This window comes from Erythranthe guttata, chromosome 8, assembly GCF_056151865.1.
Source record: "Erythranthe guttata isolate IM_541 chromosome 8, IM_541, whole genome shotgun sequence".
NCBI lineage: Eukaryota > Viridiplantae > Streptophyta > Magnoliopsida > Lamiales > Phrymaceae > Erythranthe > Erythranthe guttata.
The window spans coordinates 19,246,309-19,268,922 of record NC_142540.1 but is presented as its reverse complement, the minus strand read 5'-3'; the positions used below and the strand labels follow the sequence as shown (position 1 = coordinate 19,268,922).

The following is a 22,614-nucleotide window of genomic DNA, read 5'->3' as shown; positions in this document are numbered from 1 at the left end:
TGTTCGGTCCGTTCGTCCGGTAAACCCTAATGCGGATGACTATGTCCAGCCCGTAGTTCCAATCTTGGATTGGGATTCTTGGGGTATGATAAGAGACATTTTTGATGGTGTGGATGGACTCGTTGAAGAAGCGGACGAGGCGACACGAGGAGGGCCGCCCGAGTGGGCTGGAGACGATGGGGACGATTTCCCTTAATCAAACGGGGTACGTACGTTTTACGTGTATATTCTTTATTGTATATATGGTTGGTTTATGTTTATTAACTAACTAAAATTTAGTTAGTTGTGTTCTCTGTTTTATTAAATTTCAGCTTTGAGTATGCAGGTTTGGTATGTATGTATTAAATGTGTTTTGTGTTTTAAATTGTTCATACAACATGGAAATAATTTTTGGCAGCAAGCAAACCAAATTTCTTTATAAATCTTGTTTTTTTTCTTTTTTTTTTTTTTTGTTGTTGGGTTGATAATTTTGACTACTAGCACTAAATTGCTTTATGAATCTTGTTGTTTTGCTCAAGAATCTTGAGTACAAGCTAGCTACTACCAAATTGATTTACGAATCTTGGTTTTTTTTTCTTCGTATTCTGCCTCGGTTTTGATCTTAGTGTTCGTTGCGTATTTGTTGATTGATAGCAAGATGCGCTCGATCGATCTTTATCCGATCCTGTTTGTTACAAGTATCTTGATTGTGTGTGTAACTCCAAATGAAACTTACTTTGCCTTGTTTTTTTTTTTCTTAAAGCAGGTTGGAGTTGTACATTCTATGGACATATTAATGGGTTTTAGTGTTCATAATTGCAGAAGCCCAAATTGACAGTAGCTAGCTATTCATTTGGTACTTGTTACCTCTATCTGCTCTTGAGATACATACTTGATTTTGTCCTTTAACAAAAACCAATATTAATAATGCCTTTAGCTTTGGTGCTGGTGTATATGCATCTCTCTCTCTCTCTCTCTCTCTCTCTCTCTCTCTCTCTCTCTCTCTCTCTCTCTCTCTCTCTCTCTCTGCACACATTATTTTTGCAACGGATTAGGATATTGGAGAAGGTGGTTATTAATTAACTTGTGCAGGAATTTATTATAATAATTAGGGGAAATTACTACCAACCCCATGAGGTATGGTTAAATTACAAAAAAACCCCTTTTGTTTGGATAATTACAACTACCTCCTCAACTATAAATCTTCTCATACGTCCACTCTTGCGGTTTCAAATTTAGTGGAATCTTCTAGATTATAGGAATATTTTCAATTTTGTACCCGTTTTATTCCAATCGAGCTCCAAAATTTGAAGCAAGATGATCACAATATGTGTTTTTTGACTTGTATATATCAGAATTGTGGTGCATTAGAAAATATATTTTTGTACAAAACGAGTACAAAATAGATATCATTCCACGGAATCTAGATGATTATGTTGAATTTGACACTATAAGAGTGGAAGTGCAAGAAAATTCATAGTTGAAGGGGTGTATTTAATTATCCAAACAAAAAGGTTTTTTTTTTTGTAATTTGAGCATACATGAGGGGTTTGGTTGTAATTTACCCTAATAAGTTGGTTGAGAGTTGCTGAGTATGATGGTAGGAATATACTACATAAATTATTAGTTCGCCACTTTTCATAATCCATATTAATGATATTTAGAATAAGGGTAAATTACAAACACCTCCCTGAGGTATGGTCAAATTACAAAAACACCCCTCTTGTTTGGATAATTACAACCACCCCCCTCAACTCCTCAAATTTAGTGGAATTTTCGAGATTATATGTAATATTATCACTTTTGTACCCGTTTTATACCATTCAAACTCTACATTATGAAGCAAGATGATCATAATATGTGATTTTTAGCTAGTACATATCAGTTTGTGGTGCATCGCAAACTGTATTTTTTATGCAAAACGAGTACAAACTAGAGCACATTTCACGGAATCTAGATGACTATGTTGAATTTGGCACCATAAAGGTGGAGGTCTAAGAAAAAATCATAGTTGAGGGGGTAGATGTAATTATCCAAACAAGAGGGGGGTTTTTGTAATTTGATCATACCTCAGGGGGGTGTTTGTAATTTACCCATAGAATAAATAAATAATTTAAAAGGGCTAACATAAAAATATTGACAAAAAAAAAAATTAAAAATAAACATAATATCTATAGTATTAATTAATTAATTAATCCAGAAATTTTATAGACAGAGGCCCCAGGAAGCTTGGTATCTCGATCACGTTGCAATAACACACAAATACCAATTTCAAGATTCGAAAGGGGTTAATAATATCCCTCCGAAATCGAACTTCGTGGAATGATGATACTTCACATCTCTACAAAGTTCCTTTCGCGATTTAGCATAACCTGCAAAAGATAAAAAGATCAACTTTAGACCTGCAAACAGATAAAAAGATCAACTTAGCGAATAAGCTTCATTTCGAAATTTGCATCGAATACAACTTACGTCACCATGAGGCCACACCGCCGAATATAAACATCTAAACAACCGAGAATTATCTTTTCTTTTCAAAGAACGTAAATAACTTTCAGGGATCCGACGAATTTTTCCATGCACAGGTGCGACTGGATCAAAGAAGATTATCTCATCAGCCCGGTGAAGCAACTCCGTCCTGTATCTTTTCACCTTCTGCCAATAGCAAACACAACATATAAAAGTAAGTTTAATTAGCATGGATTAAACAAGCAATATTTTCAATTCATTTCCAATTTCAAAGATTGAAACAAAAAGATCCCGGGATTTAAAGAATAGAAATTAACACACTGATTGTCTCGAGAATTTTCCTTGTGTTGCGGTTAGATGTCAAATGTGGAAATGTGAAACCCATTTCTCCCTAGTGAGATATTAGTGACAAGAGAAAATTCGCAACAAATAGCATTTACATTATTCATCTTCACTTTGACACAGGAAAATCGCAAAGCGAAAAATCCAATTATAGGGAATCCCAACTTCTATCTACTTGCACAAAAGCATATAATTTTCTTTACGTATACATACATCTCCCTCTTCTAAACTCTACAATATCAATGATGCACCATACACAAGTCTTTAAATCTCAGATTTTCCTCGGTATTAGTTAACCTTTGCTTGAGCAAAATCTACTGTCTCTAGTTGCACTTACTCTACCATTTTTCCATTACTCACTATTCTTCAACGGCAAGAATGTAGAATCACAAAACAAGGTGGTCTAAGATTCGCAAAATCAAGCATGCAAACAAGGGACTAATTTGATCATCCAATAAGAATATGACTTGAAGTTCCAAATACGCAAATAAATAAGTACCTGACTTTTGTCCATGTGCAGCATATACATTGGTTGATACCCAAACCAATTGGCAAGTCGATGTTTATCAGCCACCTCTGATGTAAGGATAATAACGGTTCTCCGGAAGTCAACACTGAAACCCTCACTGTCTTCTAGAATGCCCTTATCAAGAATCTCCAAAAGGTGTCTATAAAGCTCAGCATCAGCAAATTCAACTCCGTCAAAAAGAAGGACCATGCATGGGCTCTCTTTCAATGCCTCGATAAAAAAATTCTTTATTTCCTCAGTGTTGCAGTTACTGTCCAGTTTGATATATTTGAAGAACGAGTTCCCTAATGTCTCACTAAGGTAACTCATCAGTCTCGCTTTAGCATCACTATTCAGGCCTTCAAAGAGGAAACGTCTTGCTGGAAAATCAGGGAATTCCAATGGATAGTCGATGATCTTTATTACAGACTTTACTATAACAGTAGTTGCTTTAGCAATGCCACCATCGTTTTCTTGAAGTCTTGCCAGCATATTCTTAATCTTCTCAACTTCTTCAACTGCATAAAGATTATTAGGTCCCGCGTTGGGTGATATTTTCTGCACATATATAACACAAACATAAGAAAACTCTCGACGGTCAACAAGAAAATAGAGTACTGAATATAAGCAATAAAATAAAACTACCTCGGCAGAGACATATTCTTCTCGTGAATTAGGAAATGGCGGACATGATAAGATCCGATAGCAACTAACTAGTTCCATTAATAACACGTTCAGAGGTAAACCTTGACCGGAACGATCCAAGAAATGTAAGTATTCACTTCTTAACATAAATACCATGCACACTACTTCCATCTTCACTTTTAAATTGAGTATCGAATTCTTAAATGTTCCCTCCTTCAACTTGAAATACCAATCGTACTGCTCATGTGATTGAAATCTAAAAGAAAGTTCATTTGTTCCGAGAAGTGTATCAACAAATAGAGCGCTGTTGTTACAACTTTCTGCGGATGATAGCCATGGAATGACGTGCTCAAGCAATGATTTTTTTAAAGCATTTCCATGTGCAATCTGCAGTGAAACAAGAGAAAAATCAAACAGCGACAAGATAATGAATTATAATTTCAGACATAAAACAATCCACAAACAAGAATTGTAGAAGAATCCTCAATACAACTAACTAAAAATTCTTGATGGATATTCTCCTTTCTCATTCAATAACATCAATACAGTTGACAAAAAAATTAGCACATCATTGATCACACAAATACAGGGAGACATCAAAAGGTCTACTTACAGGAGGTGCCAATGCCTTGTTAAGTAACACATTTAACGCAGCATCGGAGGCATGCACAACGAATCTTTGTCCAGTAACTTCGCTAACAATTTCCCTAAGCAACAGCCTCACAACAGTCTTCCAATCGCGGAATTTCTCCACCACGAGAGTTTTATCAAATGAATCTAACAGATCAGCACTGAAGATTTTTCGCACCTACAAATATCATCAAAAGAAACAAATTGCCTGTACTCAGAAACAATCGAAAGACACCGAACATCAAAATTTCAAACAGATGGGAAAACTCGTACCTCGATGAGAAGTCTTTCGCGACCACTGCCCTTTACAGTACAATCGTGGGTCTTACAGAATTTCAAGGGATCACGCTTAAATTGTTTCCAAAGATCTTGATTCCGATTATAGCATGTACATTTCAAAGTAAGTTGTTTGGACCCCACACTTGAGGTCATGAAAATGATAGACTTGGAGAAGTCAACAGGTTTCCCTTCTGTATCACTTGGTGTTTCAGACAAAACCTCGTGGAGAATCCTTGTGACAATGGACGAACCCTTGTCAATTTTGTCCAGAAGAATTACCGAATAAGGACGTTTTGCCACAATCTCAGTAAGACGATTCCACAAATCCTGATCTTTTCTCTGCGACCTAACAATAAAACGTCGTCCAAAGGAATGAGAAACTCAGAAGGCGTTAATAAAATTGCAAAATGAAATAATCAAAGAATATAAGCGCTCACCATTCCGACAAATCACACTCTGCATACTCTGACATGTCAATCTCCACAAGCCTGCTTGCGTCACAATACCAATGCTCTGCAACAGCTTTAGCTATCTCCGATTTACCAACACCAGAATCACCCAAAAGAAGAAATAAACCTCTAGGGCGGGTAGTCATATTCCGTTGGAAGGCAACAGTTTCAAAAACTTCATCGATCACGTGCTTTTGATCCACCACTCTCAGATTCGTCATATATACGGCCTTCTGCTTATGATTGTCGACAGATGGAAGAATCTGAGTAAGCGGGACATCAGTCAGGCTGCTCACCACCTACACATTGAATGGTGTCGTTTACATCAGAACACAGCAAAATGTCAATACACAGATGAAGATACGATGCAAAAAAGAACGGAAAAAAAAAAAAATAATTGGAACTAAAGGTAGCATTAATAAAACAGCTTAAAACGGCACGGGATAAAAACCTCAGCAACGTGAGACGCCTCTACAGTCAAGAGATGCTGGAAAAGTTCAATCAGCTGGCCTTGTAGATCGTCCAGGTACCGACCAACATCCCCCTCCGAGCTGCTTGTATCGTAAATATCGAACTTTTCGAGTATTTCAGCAATTTTTGAGGTAATCCGACAACAACTTAGAGGCGAATTTACAGTTTTGTCGCATTTGCGTAAAAAGCCACTCATGTAGAGCGAGGCAGAAGCACGTTCGGACGTCAATCGAGACGCCCACGATCGGCTGGCCGGGTTACTACTGTCCCAATGCAATTCAGTTAGTTCGACAAGGGCTCGACGCAGTTCATATGCCTTGTCGTAAAACACCCTCTCGTGGGCACCATTCCTGAAATTTCTCTGCACCAAATTGCATGCTCCAGCTAAGATTTCAACAGCTCTTTTATATTCATGGTTTGTGTCCTCTGGTATATAATTAAAAAAAAAAAAAAAAACACACAAACAAACAAACATCAATAGATAAACAAATTAACTAATTAAAAATTGCGGATTGTTGAATTGGGGATAATTGTGAATATCAACTAACCAGAGATCATCAGTTTGGGATCGAGGTATCCACGAACGGCTAGATCAAAAGCGCCGTCCGAAATTCGAACGCAGTATTCCTTCTCGAGCTTCGGCTTCGCTTCCTCTAACAATTTCATCACCTCCTCCTCCATTGATTACCTTCTTCCGATGATTCGACGATGTTTGGTTGCGTCCTGTGTTTGTGTAAACCCTAAATTAATTTTTTTTGAAATTTAAATTACTTATTATAATTTGTTTTATTTAAGAAAATAATAATAGTTTCTCAAATTATTTGGAATTAGTGAAGCTAAATTAATTTTTTTTGAAATTTAAATTACTTATTATAATTTGTTTTATTTAAGAAAATAATAATAGTTTCTCAAATTATTTGGAATTAGTGAAGCTAACAAATTAATAAAAGTCGAGATAATTAACCTTAAACAACAAATAAAATGGGTTTATTATAAAACAAAAATATCAAAAAAAAAAAAAAAAAGTCAAAAATATCAGAGCCAGGTTTCGATCCTGGGACCTGTGGGTTATGGGCCCACCACGCTTCCGCTGCGCCACTCTGATTTTTTTGATATTAATTTGCAATCTTTATTACTTAAACATAATATAAAAGGAATTGTAGTCCCAAAGTTTAGTTGATGGGCCGTAAATAGCGTGGGCCAGGCCCATCGTGAACTTTACGCGACCGTCTCATAGATACGGGTGCAAACCTGCCCGCGAAGCAGACTATAAAACCCCACTTTTATTATATCTCTTTATTTTCTCCCAACCAATTTAACACACGCTTTCTTCTCTCTCTACTCTCTCTCTCTCTGCTCAGACATTATCCGATTTGGGCCTATTGATCTCTACTTTGCCCCTTCGATCTTCACAGTTCACCCCTAATTTTCGGATAAGGTAGAATCTTCCACTGATTCCTTTGTCAATTTCGATTAATTCTTTCAGATCTGTTTCTCTGTGGTTTCTGCGGTATGATTCCGGCGATTTTTCGTCGTTAATTTTGTTTCTCGTTTCAAATTTGTTGGTCTGTAGTAGAGGCGTCTGATTCTTCTTCGTTGTGTGGTGTTTGATCCACTCCTTTTTTTTTTTGGTCTTTTATGATTGAATTTTGTGTTCACGAATTTGGGGATTAGGGTTTTGTTGCTTTTTTTTTTTTTTGGTTCGAAAATTGTGGTTTTGGATTCTTGATTCAATCTTTTTAACCCTGTTTGATGTGTAACTCTGTATCAATCAATACGATAGGGTTTTTGTTTATTCCGTGATTTTCGTCGGACTTTTCAAATTGCTAATTTTTATGACATAGATAGAATCCCCAATTTATGTGGGTTAGAGATTCCGAGAATAAAATTATTGTTTCTTGAAATTAGAGCTATTGCAACTAAATTTGGTGGTTTTCGTGAGTCTGCTGTTATTCGGGGCTTTCTTTCTTTATTGGCCAGCGTATTTTTTTTTTGCTCGCTATTGGTTTTGAGTTTAGTTGTGGAGTGATCTCGTGATACAATTTAGGGACATGTCATAGATTAACGGCTGTATGATTTACCGATTCGATTCGTCTTTGGCATATGTTTAAAGCTATTTTCTTTGTTCAAACATAGGATCTTTTGACCGAATTGATGGTTCAGTATATGATTTTAGTACATATATTTAGGCTGATTGTTGATATTTATTTGTTTTTCTTCTTTGATCAGGTCTGAGCATTCAAATCTAGCTTGAGGAATTCTTGTTCGCTTGTTCTCGTTTCCTGAATCAACCAACGTTCATGTCTGATCTTGATATCCAAATTCCTACTACTTTCGGTATGCTATGTTTGTGTTCATCTTACTTTCTTGTTTCTCGAACGATTATTATGCTGCTCTCGTATCTTGCTTTAACCAAACGTATACTACCTGTAAAGAAATAAGCCAGAATAAAAAATTTGCTATTTCTTAGTGCGCATGTTAGATGCAAAGAGATTAGAAGTCGTTTTCTTTTTGTTGGAACTAATTGAACTAATCCTTTGTGTGCAATGAATAGATCCTTTTGCTGATGCAAATGCTGAGAATTCTGGTGCCGGAACAAAGGACTACGTTCACATTCGTGTACAGCAGCGAAATGGTCGGAAAAGCCTGACAACTGTCCAGGGATTGAAGAAAGAATTCAGCTATAACAAAATCTTGAAGGATCTTAAGAAAGAATTTTGCTGCAATGGAACTGTTGTCCAGGACCCAGAATTAGGCCAGGTTTGTGTTCAATTTAAGTCTTCCTTCCCTTTCCGCTTATCTATTCTCTCTCATTAAAAAATCACGACTTATTATTATTATTTTTTTTTTCTTGTTAAGGTTATTCAACTCCAAGGTGATCAGCGAAAGAACGTTTCTTCGTTTCTTGTTCAGGTAATTATTACCTCGTTTCCCTGCATCGCTATATTTAGTACGAAGATAATTTACCAAAAACTAAATGAGTTAGAATATTGAGTCGGAGAAAATAAACCAAATATTGTACATATGTGGAAACATTTAACTGGATTTTGAAGTTTGTACTTTTGATGCTCCTATATACTTGGATAATCGGTTAACGTAATCATTGGTTCTGAAAAACAGGCGGGAATCGTGAAGAAGGAGCATATCAAGATTCATGGTTTTTAAGCTGCATCGTCTATATTCGCATTGTGGCTATTCAACCTTGTCTCGGAGGGAGTACTATGATATGTGAAGCTATTATCAATCTAGTTACTTTGTATGCTTAAGATCGTGTGGTACACTTATACTTTAACTACTTTTCCAGTATCTCGTGTTTTCTGTTATGTGTGATGTTGAATCAACTTCTTCTATTGTTGGTGGATTTAAATAATAATGACATTCTGGATTTGAATGATATGCCTCGTCTTTCTGCGTACCCATTTGTTTCCGTGTTAGTGATCTATTCATATGATTCCGGAAAAAAAGAATAAAAGAAAATCTTGGCTTGTAGTTGCTTCAACTACTATTTGCTGTTAAGAATCGAAACTATTTTGACTGTACTAATACTATATAATTTTGTGAAACAATTCGACAAATGGGTCGATTGTTCTATGGGATAATATAAACTTTTAAGTTCAAATATTCGACTATGAGGAAGAGAACAAAATATGATGCACCATTTAGGAACCTAAAAAAATGGAACCTAAAAATTTACATTTATATTTTCACCATTGCGTATAAACTTTATTCGTTTTGTTTTTTGTTTCGTGTCTCATTTGTAGATGCCACATCAGGTAAAACGCATAGATTAACATGTGGCACAATAAATATACAAACAAATCAGACATATACATATATACACGAGAATGGATGAAAATATTGTCTCCTGTAGTTCACAAGAAAAAAAAAAAAAAAAAAATAGAGGAACTTGTATTCTTGATGCTCTGTAGTTTTGCAGTTTTCTTTCGGTCAAATTCGAAAACCACCCTGCAAAAATCATCCGCAGTTTCATCTCGAAACCTTCAATTAGAACCAGTAACATATCTCAATCACTTCGATTATAAATTTTAAACACCATTATTTCGAGAAGTTTATGATCGCTGACGATTATAAATTTTAATTGTTTTCGATATTCTTTTATTCTTGCTTCAGTAAGAAAGAAACATGTTCGGTGCCAAAATTGATGTTCTTATATCTACATAAATAAAATAAAAAAATCACTTCTTGTATAAATATATCTACAGCAGTCTTTGCTAGCTAGTACACAAAAAAAAATATAAAAAAAATAAAAAATATAACAATCGTTTCACATACAAACAACGGTGTAATATTCAAGGCGTGTATATATGTACTCCGACAAAAAAAGCAAATCCCGAGACATATTCATTGGATAGGCTGAATTCTAGTCCTCTTACGACACATTCTTCACCTGCAAGAACATTGTATCGAAAGAACAGTGTAAGAGACAAGAACATTGATCGTTATGGCAATAATCTTAGAAACAAATAGAGACGAAACACATACACGCACACACAGTGAGGAGTGATCGATACCTTTTTAAGATACTTCTTGTGAAGCTTCATGGCTCCCGCGCAAGCTTTCTTGGCATCGAGATTACCAGTCATGTCGTTCAGTATCTGAAAATATTTAGAAAGAAAAAAGAAAAAAAAACGAAAAGTTACACACTATTCCATTGCATTTTAACCAAGATTCTTATTCGTTCGAATTTCGTGTATCTCCTTTTATAGATTTATAAGGGAATGTAAAAAATCAGCAAGTGTGTAGAGATTTTTTTGCGTAAAGTGGTGGAGCTAACCTTAACAACATCGTCTAAGCCTCGGGCTTCGGCTAGCAACTTAGGACTCTTGTCCTTGAGAACACTTGCTACGAGGAAAACCGAGATAGGGAGAGGTGTATGGCCTGCGTTTCTCAAATTCTCTCTTTCGTATTTTCCACACTGCCTCCTTGACTTGGCCTTTTCTTTAGCAGCCTCTGATTTATCGGCGGATGAATCACTTTCCTCGTACATGGAGAATAAATCGGGATCGTACTCCAGGGCCCACATCATCTGTTTAAGAAGGACGAATCAGCAAATAAGATATTGAATTTCGTTCATATTTTGCGCAGAAGTTGGAAAAAATCATACGCAAGATATGAAACGTTACCTCCCAAAGGTATAATGAATCGCCAAAAGAGAATTCTCGGCGAAACAAAACCATAAGCATTCGGAAAGCGAAAAGGTAATCACCCCCACCTAAGGTCTCTGTTTTGAAGAAAAAAAATTGAAATAAAATGACGTATCTATTACTTGGAAAAACGAGGCAGATAATTTAGCATCATAGTGGCGAAGACAATACCTAAGTGCTGGTGAAGTTTAGGATCAATAACTTGTATTACTGAAGCAAGATTACTAAGTTGCGACTCCACCCCCACAGAGGTCTCGGTGCATCTGAAATTCCCTCGCTTCAATTTCAGTAAACAACAAAATATCGTAAGCAGCTGATGAGTAGTAAGCAAAAGGCATTAAGAAATCAAACGGAGAATAATCACTTTCACCGTACCAAATTGTTTGAGATATTTATAAAGAAGGAATACGACATCAACAACAATAAGAAACCCATCACGTATTAATAATGGAGAGGAATAAAAAAATGGTACCAATCTCCGCATCAAGCGTTCAAAGCACCAAAATGCATCTGCTTCATCCTCGAGGAGCATAATCATTGGGGAGCAAAGATCACTCATACCTGCTCAGCATGCAAAAACTTCAAACAAAGATCCTTCGTCTATTGACTCGTGCAATAAAAAAAAAAAAAAAAAGGAAAAAAAAAAAGCAAGTGAAGAGAAAATATATAAAGGAAAATTTTGACTCACCTTGGCAATACCCGACATCTGAATCGAACCAGGAGTAGACGGACAGGATATCCCAAAGTTTCGACAGGTTTTCTTGTTTCTCAAAGAACACGAGAGTTCGGTCTGTACGGACCACATCAAGACCTGGCATAAATATCAAAACACGTTTATACTGTCACCAGCCATTGGATAGGGAAAAAGGCTATATAAAAAATAAGCATGCACGTCAAAATAACTAAATACGAACCTATTTGATGTAATGTAAGTTTCCAATCAATTTCTTTCTTGTCCATAGGACCATTGCCATTTGTTTTTTTCCACGCATGACAGTCGCTAGAACCATCTGTTATTGCAAGATACAATTTCGAAGAATTAGCAACTAATGTGCAGCTTGAGCTTTGTTAATGTATACTCTTCTCGATCGGCATTCCTTACCAGGATTAATTTGCTGAAGTGCAATGGGATCCTGAGTCGGTTCGCCATTTTCCAAGATTATTGGTGCGGTGACAAACCTCCCACTTCCGACCAAGTGAAACATTTGTCTACACTCTTCTTTGTAGACTTCGTACTTCAATCTGAAGGATACGCAGGAGAAAAACACACAATAGTTTATCACACATGCAAGCTATCCTCGCCCAGAAAAGATAATAATGGCAGAAAAACGATACACGGTCAAAAGAAAGTACCTTCGACGCTGTCGTATATCCTGTCGATCATCATAAGAGCTTATAGGATCATAACAGCCCAATAAAAATTCCCAAACTTCACCTCTAATTGACGGGTGGATTCCCTATTTCGAGATAACGATAATCATAAGAAATATATTCATAATCACAATTTTTCGTCAAAGGTACTATGATAACACTTCTAATATACATTACACGTTACATGCACTAACCAAGAAAAATCGGGTAAATGCACAAGGAAAGTTTTCAAAAGATAGTGTTTACATTAAGATAGTAGGTTTTGAAACATTTACTACGTGAGAAGCAGTAGCAGTAAACACAACCCGGAGAAAAGCTTACCCCGCGTTGAATTCGACCGAGTGTTTTGCCTATATCAAGATAACCATCTGGAGAGAAAGCAGCCTTCCATTTCCTTTCACTTAATGTTTTGCCGTTCTAATTACGTAGGGGAAAAGAACGATTTGCATTAGAAGGTTAAACAGAGTTGGGGTTACGGGAGCTGAAATGAGCAAGAATTATTATATGTGATCCAAATAGAATTTCCTGTAAATCGAGAAAAAGTAGTACAATATTTGGATTCATAGTTAAGGGACAATGAACATAAACGAACTAATTGCTTAAGATTAGCTTACAAACCAGAGTTCGAGCTAACGACAAACGAAATACTGCTCAAAATAAGCTATCATGTAGACAAAGAAATACATGACCACTCGTTACCGAGTACGTACACGCACAAGCAAGTGGTAGTAAAATAAAATCTGGAATCTATGCAATGACACAATTTGATAACTCTGGAAATGTAAATAATATCTCGAGCATTCGGTGTAATTTGACTAGGCACTACTAAACAGGGTGGAGAGGAGAGATCTCATATGACGGCATAATGTTTTTTTTTATGCGAATGGAATTTCACCAATCGTTTTTTCTGAAATATAAGCAGTTGAACTTGTATCGAGAAATCCACAAGGAGAGAAGATAAATGCCAATTAAATATGAATACGTTCATAATTATGTATCTAGAGCTACTAAGATCCGAGTGACAAACAATAATACGAGAAAAAAAATTGTGATGTGAGGTTGTAATTGAGTTTGCATGCTGGACAATGTGGTTCGCCAATTTGAGATCTCTCTCGCAGTTCAATCAGAGCCGAAACTCGAGATTTTTTCACATTTTGCTTTTTCACGAGAACCGATTCGACCTAGGAAACCAATAATTCTTTCATCTGCTATGAGAAAATCTAATGAAATAAAATCATGCAAATAAATAAAGTATAAAAAAAATTACTTAATTCAAACGAACTAGCTTTCACAATTATCCTCTCTGCTCCATCAATTCCACAATGGTAAATCGGAATCCCAACAGGAGGAAATGATCCTTTCGAAACCCTAATTAAAGCAAACTTCATGATGGTGCGAAAATATCATTCGAACATTCATTACACAATCCACGAAAAAAAAATCTCATCCATTTCGCAAACTTCATAATAAATAATGCAAACAACATCAATCAATGCAATATATTACCAATTAACAGAACATCCTAATATATAAATAAAAAATAAAAAATTGAAAATTGAAAAATGGGGAAAAACAAACCTTGATTCTGAACTTGCTTTCCGGAACGTCATCGGCGCATTCAGCCCGGACCTCGTAATATGAATCAGCTGGAGTTCCTGGATCCCTCCACATATCTCCAATGTACATCATTTTGAATAAATTAAATAAATAATCCTTTTTTTTCTCTCGAAAAGGTGGGAAAATCAGAAATTAGGTTGAAATGTTGTATTATTATCGTTGACAGAGGGTTCCAAAATCCAGTAGCTGATTGATTCCTCTGTTAACAAAAAATAAATAAAAAATAGATTAATAAAATTATAGAAGGAAAAATCAGTTGTGTTTGGTCGTCGGTGAATGATTGTAGCTGTTGGGCGGTTTTGGGTGAAGAAGGTGGATCCACAGAAATGCCCGACCCGACCCGAACCCCAACACCCAATCCACAAACCAACGCTTTTTTTATGCGTCAACGCTAATGGTGGTGATGAACAGGGTTAATTTCTCTCTCTCTCTCTCTCTCTAGTTTCTCTCTCTCTTTAAAGTCGATTCAGTGCTGCTGCTGCTTCAAATTTTCAAGCGGACTACAACACGGCGCGAAAGTGGCGGGGGATCGATGGACTTGGTGTCCAGTCGCCATTTTTTTCGCGGGTGCTTTTCAAATGGTGGAGGTGGTGCGTTGCGTGCACGCGCTGAGTGTGGAGCGTGGAGGGTAGATCGGTTTGACTTGGAAATGGGCCGGTCCAATTTCCTCGGTTTTTAATGGGCTTTTAGCGTAGCCCGTTAAGATTGAGAATTGGGTCGGGTCGGGTCGGATCCGGTTGAGTTTGAATTGATTGACCCGTATTTTATGTTGGATCTTTGACCAAATCACTTGCATTAATTAATCCAATGATTAAAGAATTATTTTCCTATTCTTCATAAAGTGCAATTTGCCAAATTGAAAATATCTTTTAAAGGAATGTTTGTAGTATAACATTTTTTTTAACAAATTAAGGAATATTCCTATAACATATTTTAGTAATAGGGTAAATTCCCACCACCCAGAGGTAATGTCGAATTACGAGAAAATCTGTCATGTTCGGATATTACACTTATCTCCTCAGTTACGAATTTTCTTACACGTCCACCCTTATGGTGTCAAATTCAACATAGTCTTCTAGATTTCGTGGAATATTTTATAGTTCATACTCGTTTTCTGTAGAAATGCAATTTCTGATGCACCACAATCTGATATTTACAGGCCAATGTACATATTTTATGATTATCTTGTCGAATTGTGGAGCTCGAATAGGGTAAAATAGGTAGAAACTAGATAATATTTCATATAATTTAGAAGATTCCACTAAATCTGGTACCACAATTGTGGACATGTAAGAAGATTCATAATTACTGGGTAATTGTAATTACTCAAACATGAACAAATTCTTTTCGTTATTTGACATTACCTCAGGAGCTTGATCGTAATTTATCCTTTTTCTAATTCTAATTTATCCAATTAAAATGGTTTAGATATACCATTACCCAAAGTGCAAGGCTTGAAGATTCTTGATGATTATCAAGCAAAGTATAAATTCAAAAAATGAAAATAAATAAATAAAAGGTAGAATATTATTAAAGAAATCTAATGAGAGAGGAAAGAATAAACAAGAAAGGAACCAAAAGCTTCATTCCCACATCTTATAAAGTTAGCTCAATTCTCACCTACAAATACCTTCATCTGTGTGATACAAATCATTTCAATATCTTCAATCAAATCAAATATAACTCTAGTCTTGGAGTTATACATACATACATACAAAATGGCTCAAATAAATCGAGAAATCTTTCGTGTTTTCGGTTATTTTCTGGGGTTTTTGTTGCTAATTCAAATAGGCCATGCGTTTGAATTCAAAGTCGGAGGTCCAACGGCTAGTTGGAAAGTCCCCAGCGATGATTCTAATGCTGCTTCGTTTTATAATCAGTGGGCTCAAAAAAACCGATTTCAAATCGGCGATACATTGCGTAAGTTATTTTTCTCCACAAAAATCCCTTTTTTCCTAAGTATTACTAGTGATTAATAAAATAAATATAAACAAAAGAAAATTAATAAATATTCATTTTTGTATTTGTAATATTTATTATTAATATGATTTCATTGCTCAACTTCTTGGTGCAGTGTTTGTGTACAATGCTGACGTGGACTCGGTTCTCCACGTAAGCAAATACGACTACGAAAGCTGCAACACTGAGTCGCCGGCGGAGAAGTTCGCCGACGGCCACACCGTGTTCAAGTTCAACCAGTCGGGCCCACATTACTTCATCAGCGGTGTCGCCGATCATTGCCGGAAAAACGAGAAGCTGGTGGTGGTTGTTATGGCCGACAGAACCGGTAAGCATGGATCATCGGCGGCGCCGCCATCTCCTCCTCCGTCGCCGGAGAATGTGCCAGTGCCGCCGCCGTCCCCGGCTCCTTCCGGTGAGTCTCCGCCGTCGGATGGGGCGGAGGAGAACCCAACTCCGGCGCCGTCGGAGGAGGATTCTCCTCCCAAGAACGGCGCTTCTTCTTCCATTGTTGGTGTCGCTGGTTTTCTTGGAAGTGTGGCGGCTTTTGTTTTAGCTATTTAATGTGAATATGTTTTAATATATATATATATATATATATATATATATATATATATATATATATATATATATATATATATATATATATATATATATATATATATATATATATATATATATATATATCTTTTTTTTTTTTTGTTTTTGGTTTGTTTTTAATTTTAATTGTTGTGAGTGAGAAATAAGGTGAGATTGTGTTGGCAAATTTGCCATGTTTGTGTATCGATTGATTATTTACTTTGTACAAAATTGAAATAAATTGTGGTACTTTTTGTTACATATTTAGTTACGCTCGTCACAATAATAAGCGTTATACGTCAGCATTTGATCCCGAGAATATTTCTTAAAACACGTAAATCACCCTCTAAACTTCAAAATGAATGTGAATTAGTGTTCTTTACTAATATTAAATAATTAAGAAATTAAGGTGATGCCTGCAAAAGCTTATTCAAAAGCAGAAGTTTTTTTATTGCGAGTTATGTGGATATTCAGTATTTATTTTTCAAAGTGGGGGGTGTTTGCAAATTTATGGAAAATGAATATAAATAGAAAAGACAGTATAAGGTTGATTTTAAAAGAAGCAAAAGCAAAAGTTAATTTTACAAACTCCTAAAACAGGTTATAAGTAGGAAAAAAAGAAGCTTATAAGCTATTTTGAAAAGCATTTTCAAACACCACCTAAATAAGCTTTAAGTGGACTAGATCACATGGAATTGGGCTATAATCTTAGCCCATAATTATTGCTCACCAATGTTAGATAGGATCAACCAATAGGATTGTCACACGTGGCTTAGAAGGTATTTAATCATCCGACTGTAATATAATAATATTTCTAAGTGTGAATTATTATATTAAAATAACAATAAAATGGTACATCTAGAATATGCTATGTCACAGAAAGTTTATGCTATGTTAATAAAATACATTGTTAAATTATAAATTTAGAGTGAGAGGGATAGGGGCCTAGGCCACGTAGGACTTGTGAATATCTTAATCATAGGAATAATCCATCAATTAATGTGGCCGAAGCAACATTTATTTGAATAATAAATATTATTATTTCATTATTAAATGATTAATAAATCTTTTGATTTTTAACGAATGATTAGATGCTTAAGACGAGATTTTGGTGTTTCTATTTACCCTATCATTAAAGATTTTGCGCCATTTCAAATAAAGTTAAAGGCTCCACGTACCTATTGACTAAAGGTCTGTTTGGCTAAATGTATTCTGAATAGCTGAAAAACTATTACGTTTGATAAGTTGTTTTAAAAATTAATAATTTGCTATGTTTTATTATTAGAATTAATAATTATTGTATTTGGACAATGATCACATGTATTTTAAAAAAAAAAATCTATTTGCTCTCTAGAATCTCATATTTAAAAGAATTAAGATCGTTTTGAGAAAAAAATTACTAAACAACTTGAAAGAGCTTTTAAGCGTTGAAGCATATTATAAGCATTTTTAATCGTTTATAAGCTTAGTCAAACATGTGCAGAACACGATATATGTCTTTAAGGGTCAGTTTGGCTAAACTTATTTTAAATAGATGATAAACTCTAACTTCTGATAAGTACTTTTGAAGAGGTGATATGTTATTACGTCTTATTTTAAACAATTGATAAACTCTAACGTCTGATAAGTACTTCTATGAGTTGATTAATTGTTATGTCTTATATTTTTATAGTGTTTGGATAATGATCATATAAGCTATACGTATTCATTATAAACCGTAAATAAAAAGTGGATCAATGTATTTATATATATATAAAAAAAAATCTTATTTGCTCCAAATCAGTTTAATTTTTTGAATTTTCAAGATTTTTTTTTAATCATCGAACACTTGAGAAGAACTTATAAATTCTTAAACATCTTATAAGACAAGTAACAACTTACCATACCAATTATTAAAAGAACTTATCAGACATTAAAGCTTGTCAACTATTCAAAACAAATTTAGCCAAACATGCCCTAAATTCTCAAACAAGAGCACAATTAGTTTTCAACTTTATTTTTTCCATAAATATTATATAATATATATATATATATATATATATATATATATATATATATATATATATATATATATATATATATATATATATATTAATTATTACATACATTGGTCACATGGCTCTGAATTTATGGGTACTAGAAATATTCTCAACTAAATATAGTCATACACTTAACTTTTCTTGCATACACAAATCTTGTATATATATATATATACACACACACACACACACTATACATACACCCCGCCCCCCGCCCCCATTGTTGGTTTGAGGCTCTTTCTCACATACAAGAGCCGCCGCGTGTGTATCTATTCTGTCCTTTGGCACCACCAAACCTTCCCTTCTACAATTTCCCCCCCAAGCCTATACTTACACACGATATATATATATATATATACACACACACACACACACATCAAACTTGTTAGTCAAACCCCCCACCATCAAAATTCTCGCCTGAACTTTCTGACAGCTAGCTACAAACTACTATGATCTCTTCTCTGAAGCAGCCATCCTTTTCTTCAATCCACGCGAGGAGGTTTCTCACCCCCCATTTACAACAAGTTCTGCCACCGCCTACGGCGGCGATGTATCGCCGGAGGAGCAACGTCGTTCTCTCTCTCGACAAGCCGCTGCACATTGCGAAGGTGGGCTCGTTCTCCAGCAGCGAAAAGAAGGTGCGATCTCCGATCGCGCGCGGCGGGGCGGCGGCGTTCGATGCCGACCGATCGGAGCCGATCGTCGAGCCCGAGTCCGATTCCTCCGCCGCCGCGGCGAGGAAGGTGAAGATCGGAATCTACTTCGCCACGTGGTGGGGGCTGAACGTGATCTTCAACATCTACAACAAGAAAGTGCTGAACGCGTTCTCGTTTCCTTGGCTCACTTCCACGCTGTCGCTCGCCGCCGGTTCGATCATCATGCTCGTTTCGTGGGCTCTCCGAATCGCCGAAACCCCCAAAACCGATCTCGATTTCTGGAAATCCCTTTTTCCGGTGAGTTTATATATATTCTTCTTCAGGGTTTAAGGGTTTTTTTTTTCTTCTTTTAAAAAAAAAAAAATTAAATCAGTCAATTCTTGAATTAATTTTGTTTGTCTTGTAGTCTACTTTTTTTTTTCCTGATCTGGGTTTTATGTAATTTTCTGATTATTGTTCTGGGTCACTTTCAATTTTTGTGGGTTTGTGATGAATGGTAAATTTTTAATGCTGATTATGACATAAAAATTGAATCTTTAATTATAATTGGTGTTTGTTGTTTTTTTTATTTTCTTGAAGGTTGCTGTTGCGCATACAATTGGGCATGTAGCGGCGACGGTGAGTATGTCGAAGGTGGCGGTTTCGTTCACACACATAATCAAGAGCAGTGAGCCTGCTTTCAGCGTCTTGGTTTCGAGATTCATCCTCGGCGAGTCGTTCCCGCCCGGGGTTTACTTGTCCCTTCTCCCGATCATCGGTGGCTGCGGTTTGGCCGCTCTTACCGAGCTCAACTTCAACATGACTGGTAAGAAACTGGCACCAATTCACACACACACACACCCACATGGATGTGTGTGTGTGTGTGCTTTTTTTTTTCTGCGATTACGACGTGTATCTTTACCGTTTGTTAGCTCGGGGTAAAGATGTACCCTACATTCACACACGCACACACAGGCGCACCCACATTGATGTGTGTCTTTTTTCTGCACGTTTATCTTTACTGTTTATTAGCTTCGGATAAAGATGTACCCTCCATTCACACACACGCACCCACATTGACGTCTGTTTTTTTTTTCTGCGATTACGATGTTTTATCTTTACTGTTTATTAGCTGAAGGTAAAGATATACCCGACATTCACACACACAAACACACACACACACACTCACATCCATGTGGGTGTGTGTGGTTTCGTGTGTGGACGAACAGTATAGTAGAGCACGGGGGAATTGTGATGCCATGGCAGAATAAATCTATCACATTCTCTCTGTTTGTATAATCATCACGTGGTTATGTGTGAGGAATGAATATCCAGCTAGCGGTTTCTTTTTAATAAGTATCTTCATTGAAGTCGCATGATTTCCTTCATCGAGCAAGTAGATAACCGGGTTTTTGTATCTTTAGTTGTTCGATAATAGTGTTGAATAATAGGGTTCTTGAATGGAAATACAGGTCATTTTCTTGAATGGAAATCGGGTTTTTGTACCTTTTGTTCGATAATAGGATTCTTGAATGGAAATAATAGGGTTCTTGAATGAATAGCCAGCTAGCAGTTTCTCTTTAATTACTATCTTCATTACTATCACATGATTTCTTTATCGAGCAATTAGATGGCCGGTTTTGTACTTTTTTACCTTTAGTTGTTCGATAGTAGTGTTGAGTAATAGGGTTCTTGAAATGGAAATACATGTCGTTTTCCGATTCCGTAACACGTGGTTGTTTCTTGACTGTCGACATCAGGTTTTATGGGGGCCATGATCTCGAACTTGGCGTTTGTTTTCCGGAATATATTTTCCAAGAAGGGCATGAAGGGAAAATCCGTTAGCGGAATGAACTACTACGCGTGCTTATCGATCATGTCTCTCCTACTCCTCACCCCATTTGCTATTGCTGTGGAGGGACCACAGATGTGGGCTGCTGGGTATAAAGAAGCCATGTCCCTAATCGGACCCCAGATTGTCTGGTAAATTACGAAACTGCCACTCTGATTTCTTTTTTATTTTTCGTTTTCTTTTATTTGGCTTGTATAGTAGTTTTCTTATAGATAGATGCTAAGAGAGTGCAAGGTTATAATGGTATTTATCTTCTCTTTCGTTGTGTTGTTTGGTTCTCAAGATAATATTATCCAATATAGGATTATGCAATATTATGAGAATGCAATTGCACAACAATAGCCATGATTAATTAAATAATTGGACGATATTTGGATTTTGGTTAGTACAACAACTTTTTGGGTTGGCCCGAAATTGTGGAATAAATGGCTCTAATCTTGGCTGATTGGGAGATTATTTATCTTGGAAACCAAACGAGTCCTAATTGGACTATGGGATTCGGAGATCCAATACAAAATCTTCTGATAAGCCAAGATAAGAGCTTATATTTTTTCCATAATTGTTGACCGACCCGAAAAGTTATTGCACGAACCAAACACCAAACAAGACCTAATTATTTGATTAAAACGAGGTCGAAGCCTAGATTCACTAGATACAAGATTATAAACTTAAAAGAACATTGGTTGATGTTGTATTATATCAAGATTTGATTTTTATTTCGATTATTGCCTGTTTAGGTGGATGGCTGCGCAGAGTGTGTTTTACCATCTCTATAACCAGGTGTCGTACATGTCGTTGGACGAGATTTCTCCGTTGACTTTCAGCGTGGGTAACACTATGAAACGTGTTTCAGTCATAGTCTCGTCTATCATTATTTTCCGGACACCTGTACAACCAGTCAATGCTCTCGGAGCTGCAATCGCAGTTCTCGGAACTTTCTTGTACTCTCAGGTAATTTTACCTTTTACGATATTATTTATTTTCTTGTCCTATGATATCTCCGGCCGGGAAATTGCATGTTTATACCCAAACGAATCATTTTTGCCATAAGCAATATTACATTAATTGCACATTTGTGGAAAACGATACTCGTTACTAGTGGATTACTATAAATGTTCGATAACTTCTAATCGATTGTGCCCGAAAAGGTATGAGATTAATTTCGGATCTTTGGTTAGATCTCCTTAATCGGGTTCATCTATTTTAATCATGTCGATCAATCTTGATCCGTAATTCCAAAAACGGCAATGCCTATCGTTGATCTTAATGATTTTTTTTTTTTTTACTTTAAATCAATATGCATGTCATATAAATTAAATGTGAGGAACTTGCTGAGTTTTCGTTGTGTTGTATTACAGGCCAAGCAATGAAGATTCCTGGAAGTAAGGAATCGTGCCTGGAAAGAAGACGCGTATTTGGATCGACAACTATGAAGATTTATACGCTTACACCGTGTAGTTGCGGCGTTTTACTTGTAGATAGCAATAATCGAGTTAGTAAAAAAACGTATTTTTAATTTTTTTTTAATATAAACCCTGGTTCTTGTTTCGTACCTTGGAAGGTCGAGAAGAATTGAGAAACTGTACCAATAAAGTGAACTGGGGAATTTAATTCATTGCTAAATG

The 22,614-nt window shown here is 36.1% G+C and overlaps 5 protein-coding genes and 1 non-coding gene across 7 annotated transcripts; 3 read left to right on the top strand and 3 right to left on the bottom strand.

Moving 5' to 3' along the window:
- Nucleotides 1-2,028: 2,028 nt before the first annotated feature.
- Nucleotides 2,029-6,739, bottom strand: LOC105962011 (uncharacterized). The gene is made up of 10 exons (XM_088822231.1): nucleotides 6,640-6,739; nucleotides 6,321-6,542; nucleotides 5,753-6,198; nucleotides 5,290-5,600; nucleotides 4,847-5,198; nucleotides 4,557-4,751; nucleotides 3,944-4,330; nucleotides 3,290-3,856; nucleotides 2,452-2,634; nucleotides 2,029-2,351 (listed from the first exon to the last, which is right to left on the bottom strand). The coding sequence occupies exons 2-10, from the start codon at nucleotides 6,451-6,453 to the stop codon at nucleotides 2,313-2,315; spliced, it is 2,613 nt and encodes an 870-aa protein (XP_088678357.1). The 5' UTR covers nucleotides 6,454-6,542; nucleotides 6,640-6,739; the 3' UTR covers nucleotides 2,029-2,312.
- Nucleotides 6,740-6,805: 66 nt separating this feature from the next.
- TRNAM-CAU (transfer RNA methionine (anticodon CAU)) lies at nucleotides 6,806-6,877 on the bottom strand. Its single transcript has one exon. It is a non-coding gene; the product is annotated as a tRNA-Met (tRNA).
- Nucleotides 6,878-7,041: 164 nt separating this feature from the next.
- Nucleotides 7,042-9,187, top strand: LOC105962014 (protein translation factor SUI1 homolog). 2 transcript variants are annotated; one of them, XM_012986279.2, is made up of 5 exons: nucleotides 7,042-7,210; nucleotides 8,002-8,109; nucleotides 8,327-8,532; nucleotides 8,632-8,685; nucleotides 8,893-9,187. In XM_012986279.2, the coding sequence occupies exons 2-5, from the start codon at nucleotides 8,073-8,075 to the stop codon at nucleotides 8,935-8,937; spliced, it is 342 nt and encodes a 113-aa protein (XP_012841733.1). In that variant the 5' UTR covers nucleotides 7,042-7,210; nucleotides 8,002-8,072; the 3' UTR covers nucleotides 8,938-9,187. The 2 variants fall into 2 exon arrangements, with proteins under 2 accessions (XP_012841733.1, XP_012841734.1); XM_012986280.2 differs by having other exon boundaries at nucleotides 7,071-7,282.
- A 774-nt stretch (nucleotides 9,188-9,961) lies between these two features.
- LOC105962015 (rab GTPase-activating protein 22) lies at nucleotides 9,962-14,586 on the bottom strand. The gene is made up of 12 exons (XM_012986282.2): nucleotides 13,887-14,586; nucleotides 12,630-12,725; nucleotides 12,291-12,394; nucleotides 12,040-12,179; nucleotides 11,852-11,947; nucleotides 11,626-11,748; nucleotides 11,410-11,498; nucleotides 11,109-11,214; nucleotides 10,917-11,014; nucleotides 10,568-10,819; nucleotides 10,305-10,388; nucleotides 9,962-10,180 (listed from the first exon to the last, which is right to left on the bottom strand). Exons 1-12 carry the CDS (start codon nucleotides 13,995-13,997, stop codon nucleotides 10,163-10,165), a joined length of 1,317 nt encoding a protein of 438 aa, XP_012841736.1. The 5' UTR covers nucleotides 13,998-14,586; the 3' UTR covers nucleotides 9,962-10,162.
- Nucleotides 14,587-15,561: 975 nt separating this feature from the next.
- On the top strand, nucleotides 15,562-16,485 carry ENODL9 (early nodulin-like protein 9). The gene is made up of 2 exons (XM_012986284.2): nucleotides 15,562-15,845; nucleotides 16,000-16,485. Exons 1-2 carry the CDS (start codon nucleotides 15,644-15,646, stop codon nucleotides 16,446-16,448), a joined length of 651 nt encoding a protein of 216 aa, XP_012841738.2. The 5' UTR covers nucleotides 15,562-15,643; the 3' UTR covers nucleotides 16,449-16,485.
- A 2,095-nt stretch (nucleotides 16,486-18,580) lies between these two features.
- LOC105962018 (glucose-6-phosphate/phosphate translocator 1, chloroplastic) lies at nucleotides 18,581-22,612 on the top strand. The gene is made up of 5 exons (XM_088822228.1): nucleotides 18,581-19,455; nucleotides 19,738-19,963; nucleotides 20,898-21,120; nucleotides 21,727-21,940; nucleotides 22,348-22,612. The coding sequence occupies exons 1-5, from the start codon at nucleotides 18,952-18,954 to the stop codon at nucleotides 22,357-22,359; spliced, it is 1,179 nt and encodes a 392-aa protein (XP_088678354.1). The 5' UTR covers nucleotides 18,581-18,951; the 3' UTR covers nucleotides 22,360-22,612.
- The last annotated feature ends 2 nt before the right edge of the window (nucleotides 22,613-22,614 follow it).

Excerpts from the sequence above, each read along its gene's own strand:
- LOC105962011 (XM_088822231.1), bottom strand. The coding sequence starts at position 6,453 with ATGGAGGAGGAGGTGATGAAATTGTTAGAGGAAGCGAAGCCGAAGCTC. Across the intron at positions 4,752-4,846 it reads GCGAAAGACTTCTCATCGAG|GTGCGAAAAATCTTCAGTGC; the intron begins GTACGAGTTTTC and ends TGATATTTGTAG. Across the intron at positions 4,331-4,556 it reads ACAAGGCATTGGCACCTCCT|ATTGCACATGGAAATGCTTT; the intron begins GTAAGTAGACCT and ends GTTTCACTGCAG.
- LOC105962014 (XM_012986279.2), top strand. The coding sequence starts at position 8,073 with ATGTCTGATCTTGATATCCAAATTCCTACTACTTTCG. Across the intron at positions 8,110-8,326 it reads CCAAATTCCTACTACTTTCG|ATCCTTTTGCTGATGCAAAT; the intron begins GTATGCTATGTT and ends TGCAATGAATAG. Across the intron at positions 8,533-8,631 it reads AGGACCCAGAATTAGGCCAG|GTTATTCAACTCCAAGGTGA; the intron begins GTTTGTGTTCAA and ends TTTCTTGTTAAG.
- LOC105962015 (XM_012986282.2), bottom strand. The coding sequence starts at position 13,997 with ATGATGTACATTGGAGATATGTGGAGGGATCCAGGAACTCCAGCTGAT. Across the intron at positions 11,499-11,625 it reads AGATGTCGGGTATTGCCAAG|GTATGAGTGATCTTTGCTCC; the intron begins GTGAGTCAAAAT and ends CATGCTGAGCAG. Across the intron at positions 10,389-10,567 it reads GCTTAGACGATGTTGTTAAG|ATACTGAACGACATGACTGG; the intron begins GTTAGCTCCACC and ends AAATATTTTCAG.
- ENODL9 (XM_012986284.2), top strand. The coding sequence starts at position 15,644 with ATGGCTCAAATAAATCGAGAAATCTTTCGTGTTTTCGGTTATTTTCTG. Across the intron at positions 15,846-15,999 it reads TCAAATCGGCGATACATTGC|TGTTTGTGTACAATGCTGAC; the intron begins GTAAGTTATTTT and ends TTCTTGGTGCAG.
- LOC105962018 (XM_088822228.1), top strand. The coding sequence starts at position 18,952 with ATGATCTCTTCTCTGAAGCAGCCATCCTTTTCTTCAATCCACGCGAGG. Across the intron at positions 19,964-20,897 it reads GCTCAACTTCAACATGACTG|GTTTTATGGGGGCCATGATC; the intron begins GTAAGAAACTGG and ends TGTCGACATCAG. Across the intron at positions 21,121-21,726 it reads ATCGGACCCCAGATTGTCTG|GTGGATGGCTGCGCAGAGTG; the intron begins GTAAATTACGAA and ends TTGCCTGTTTAG.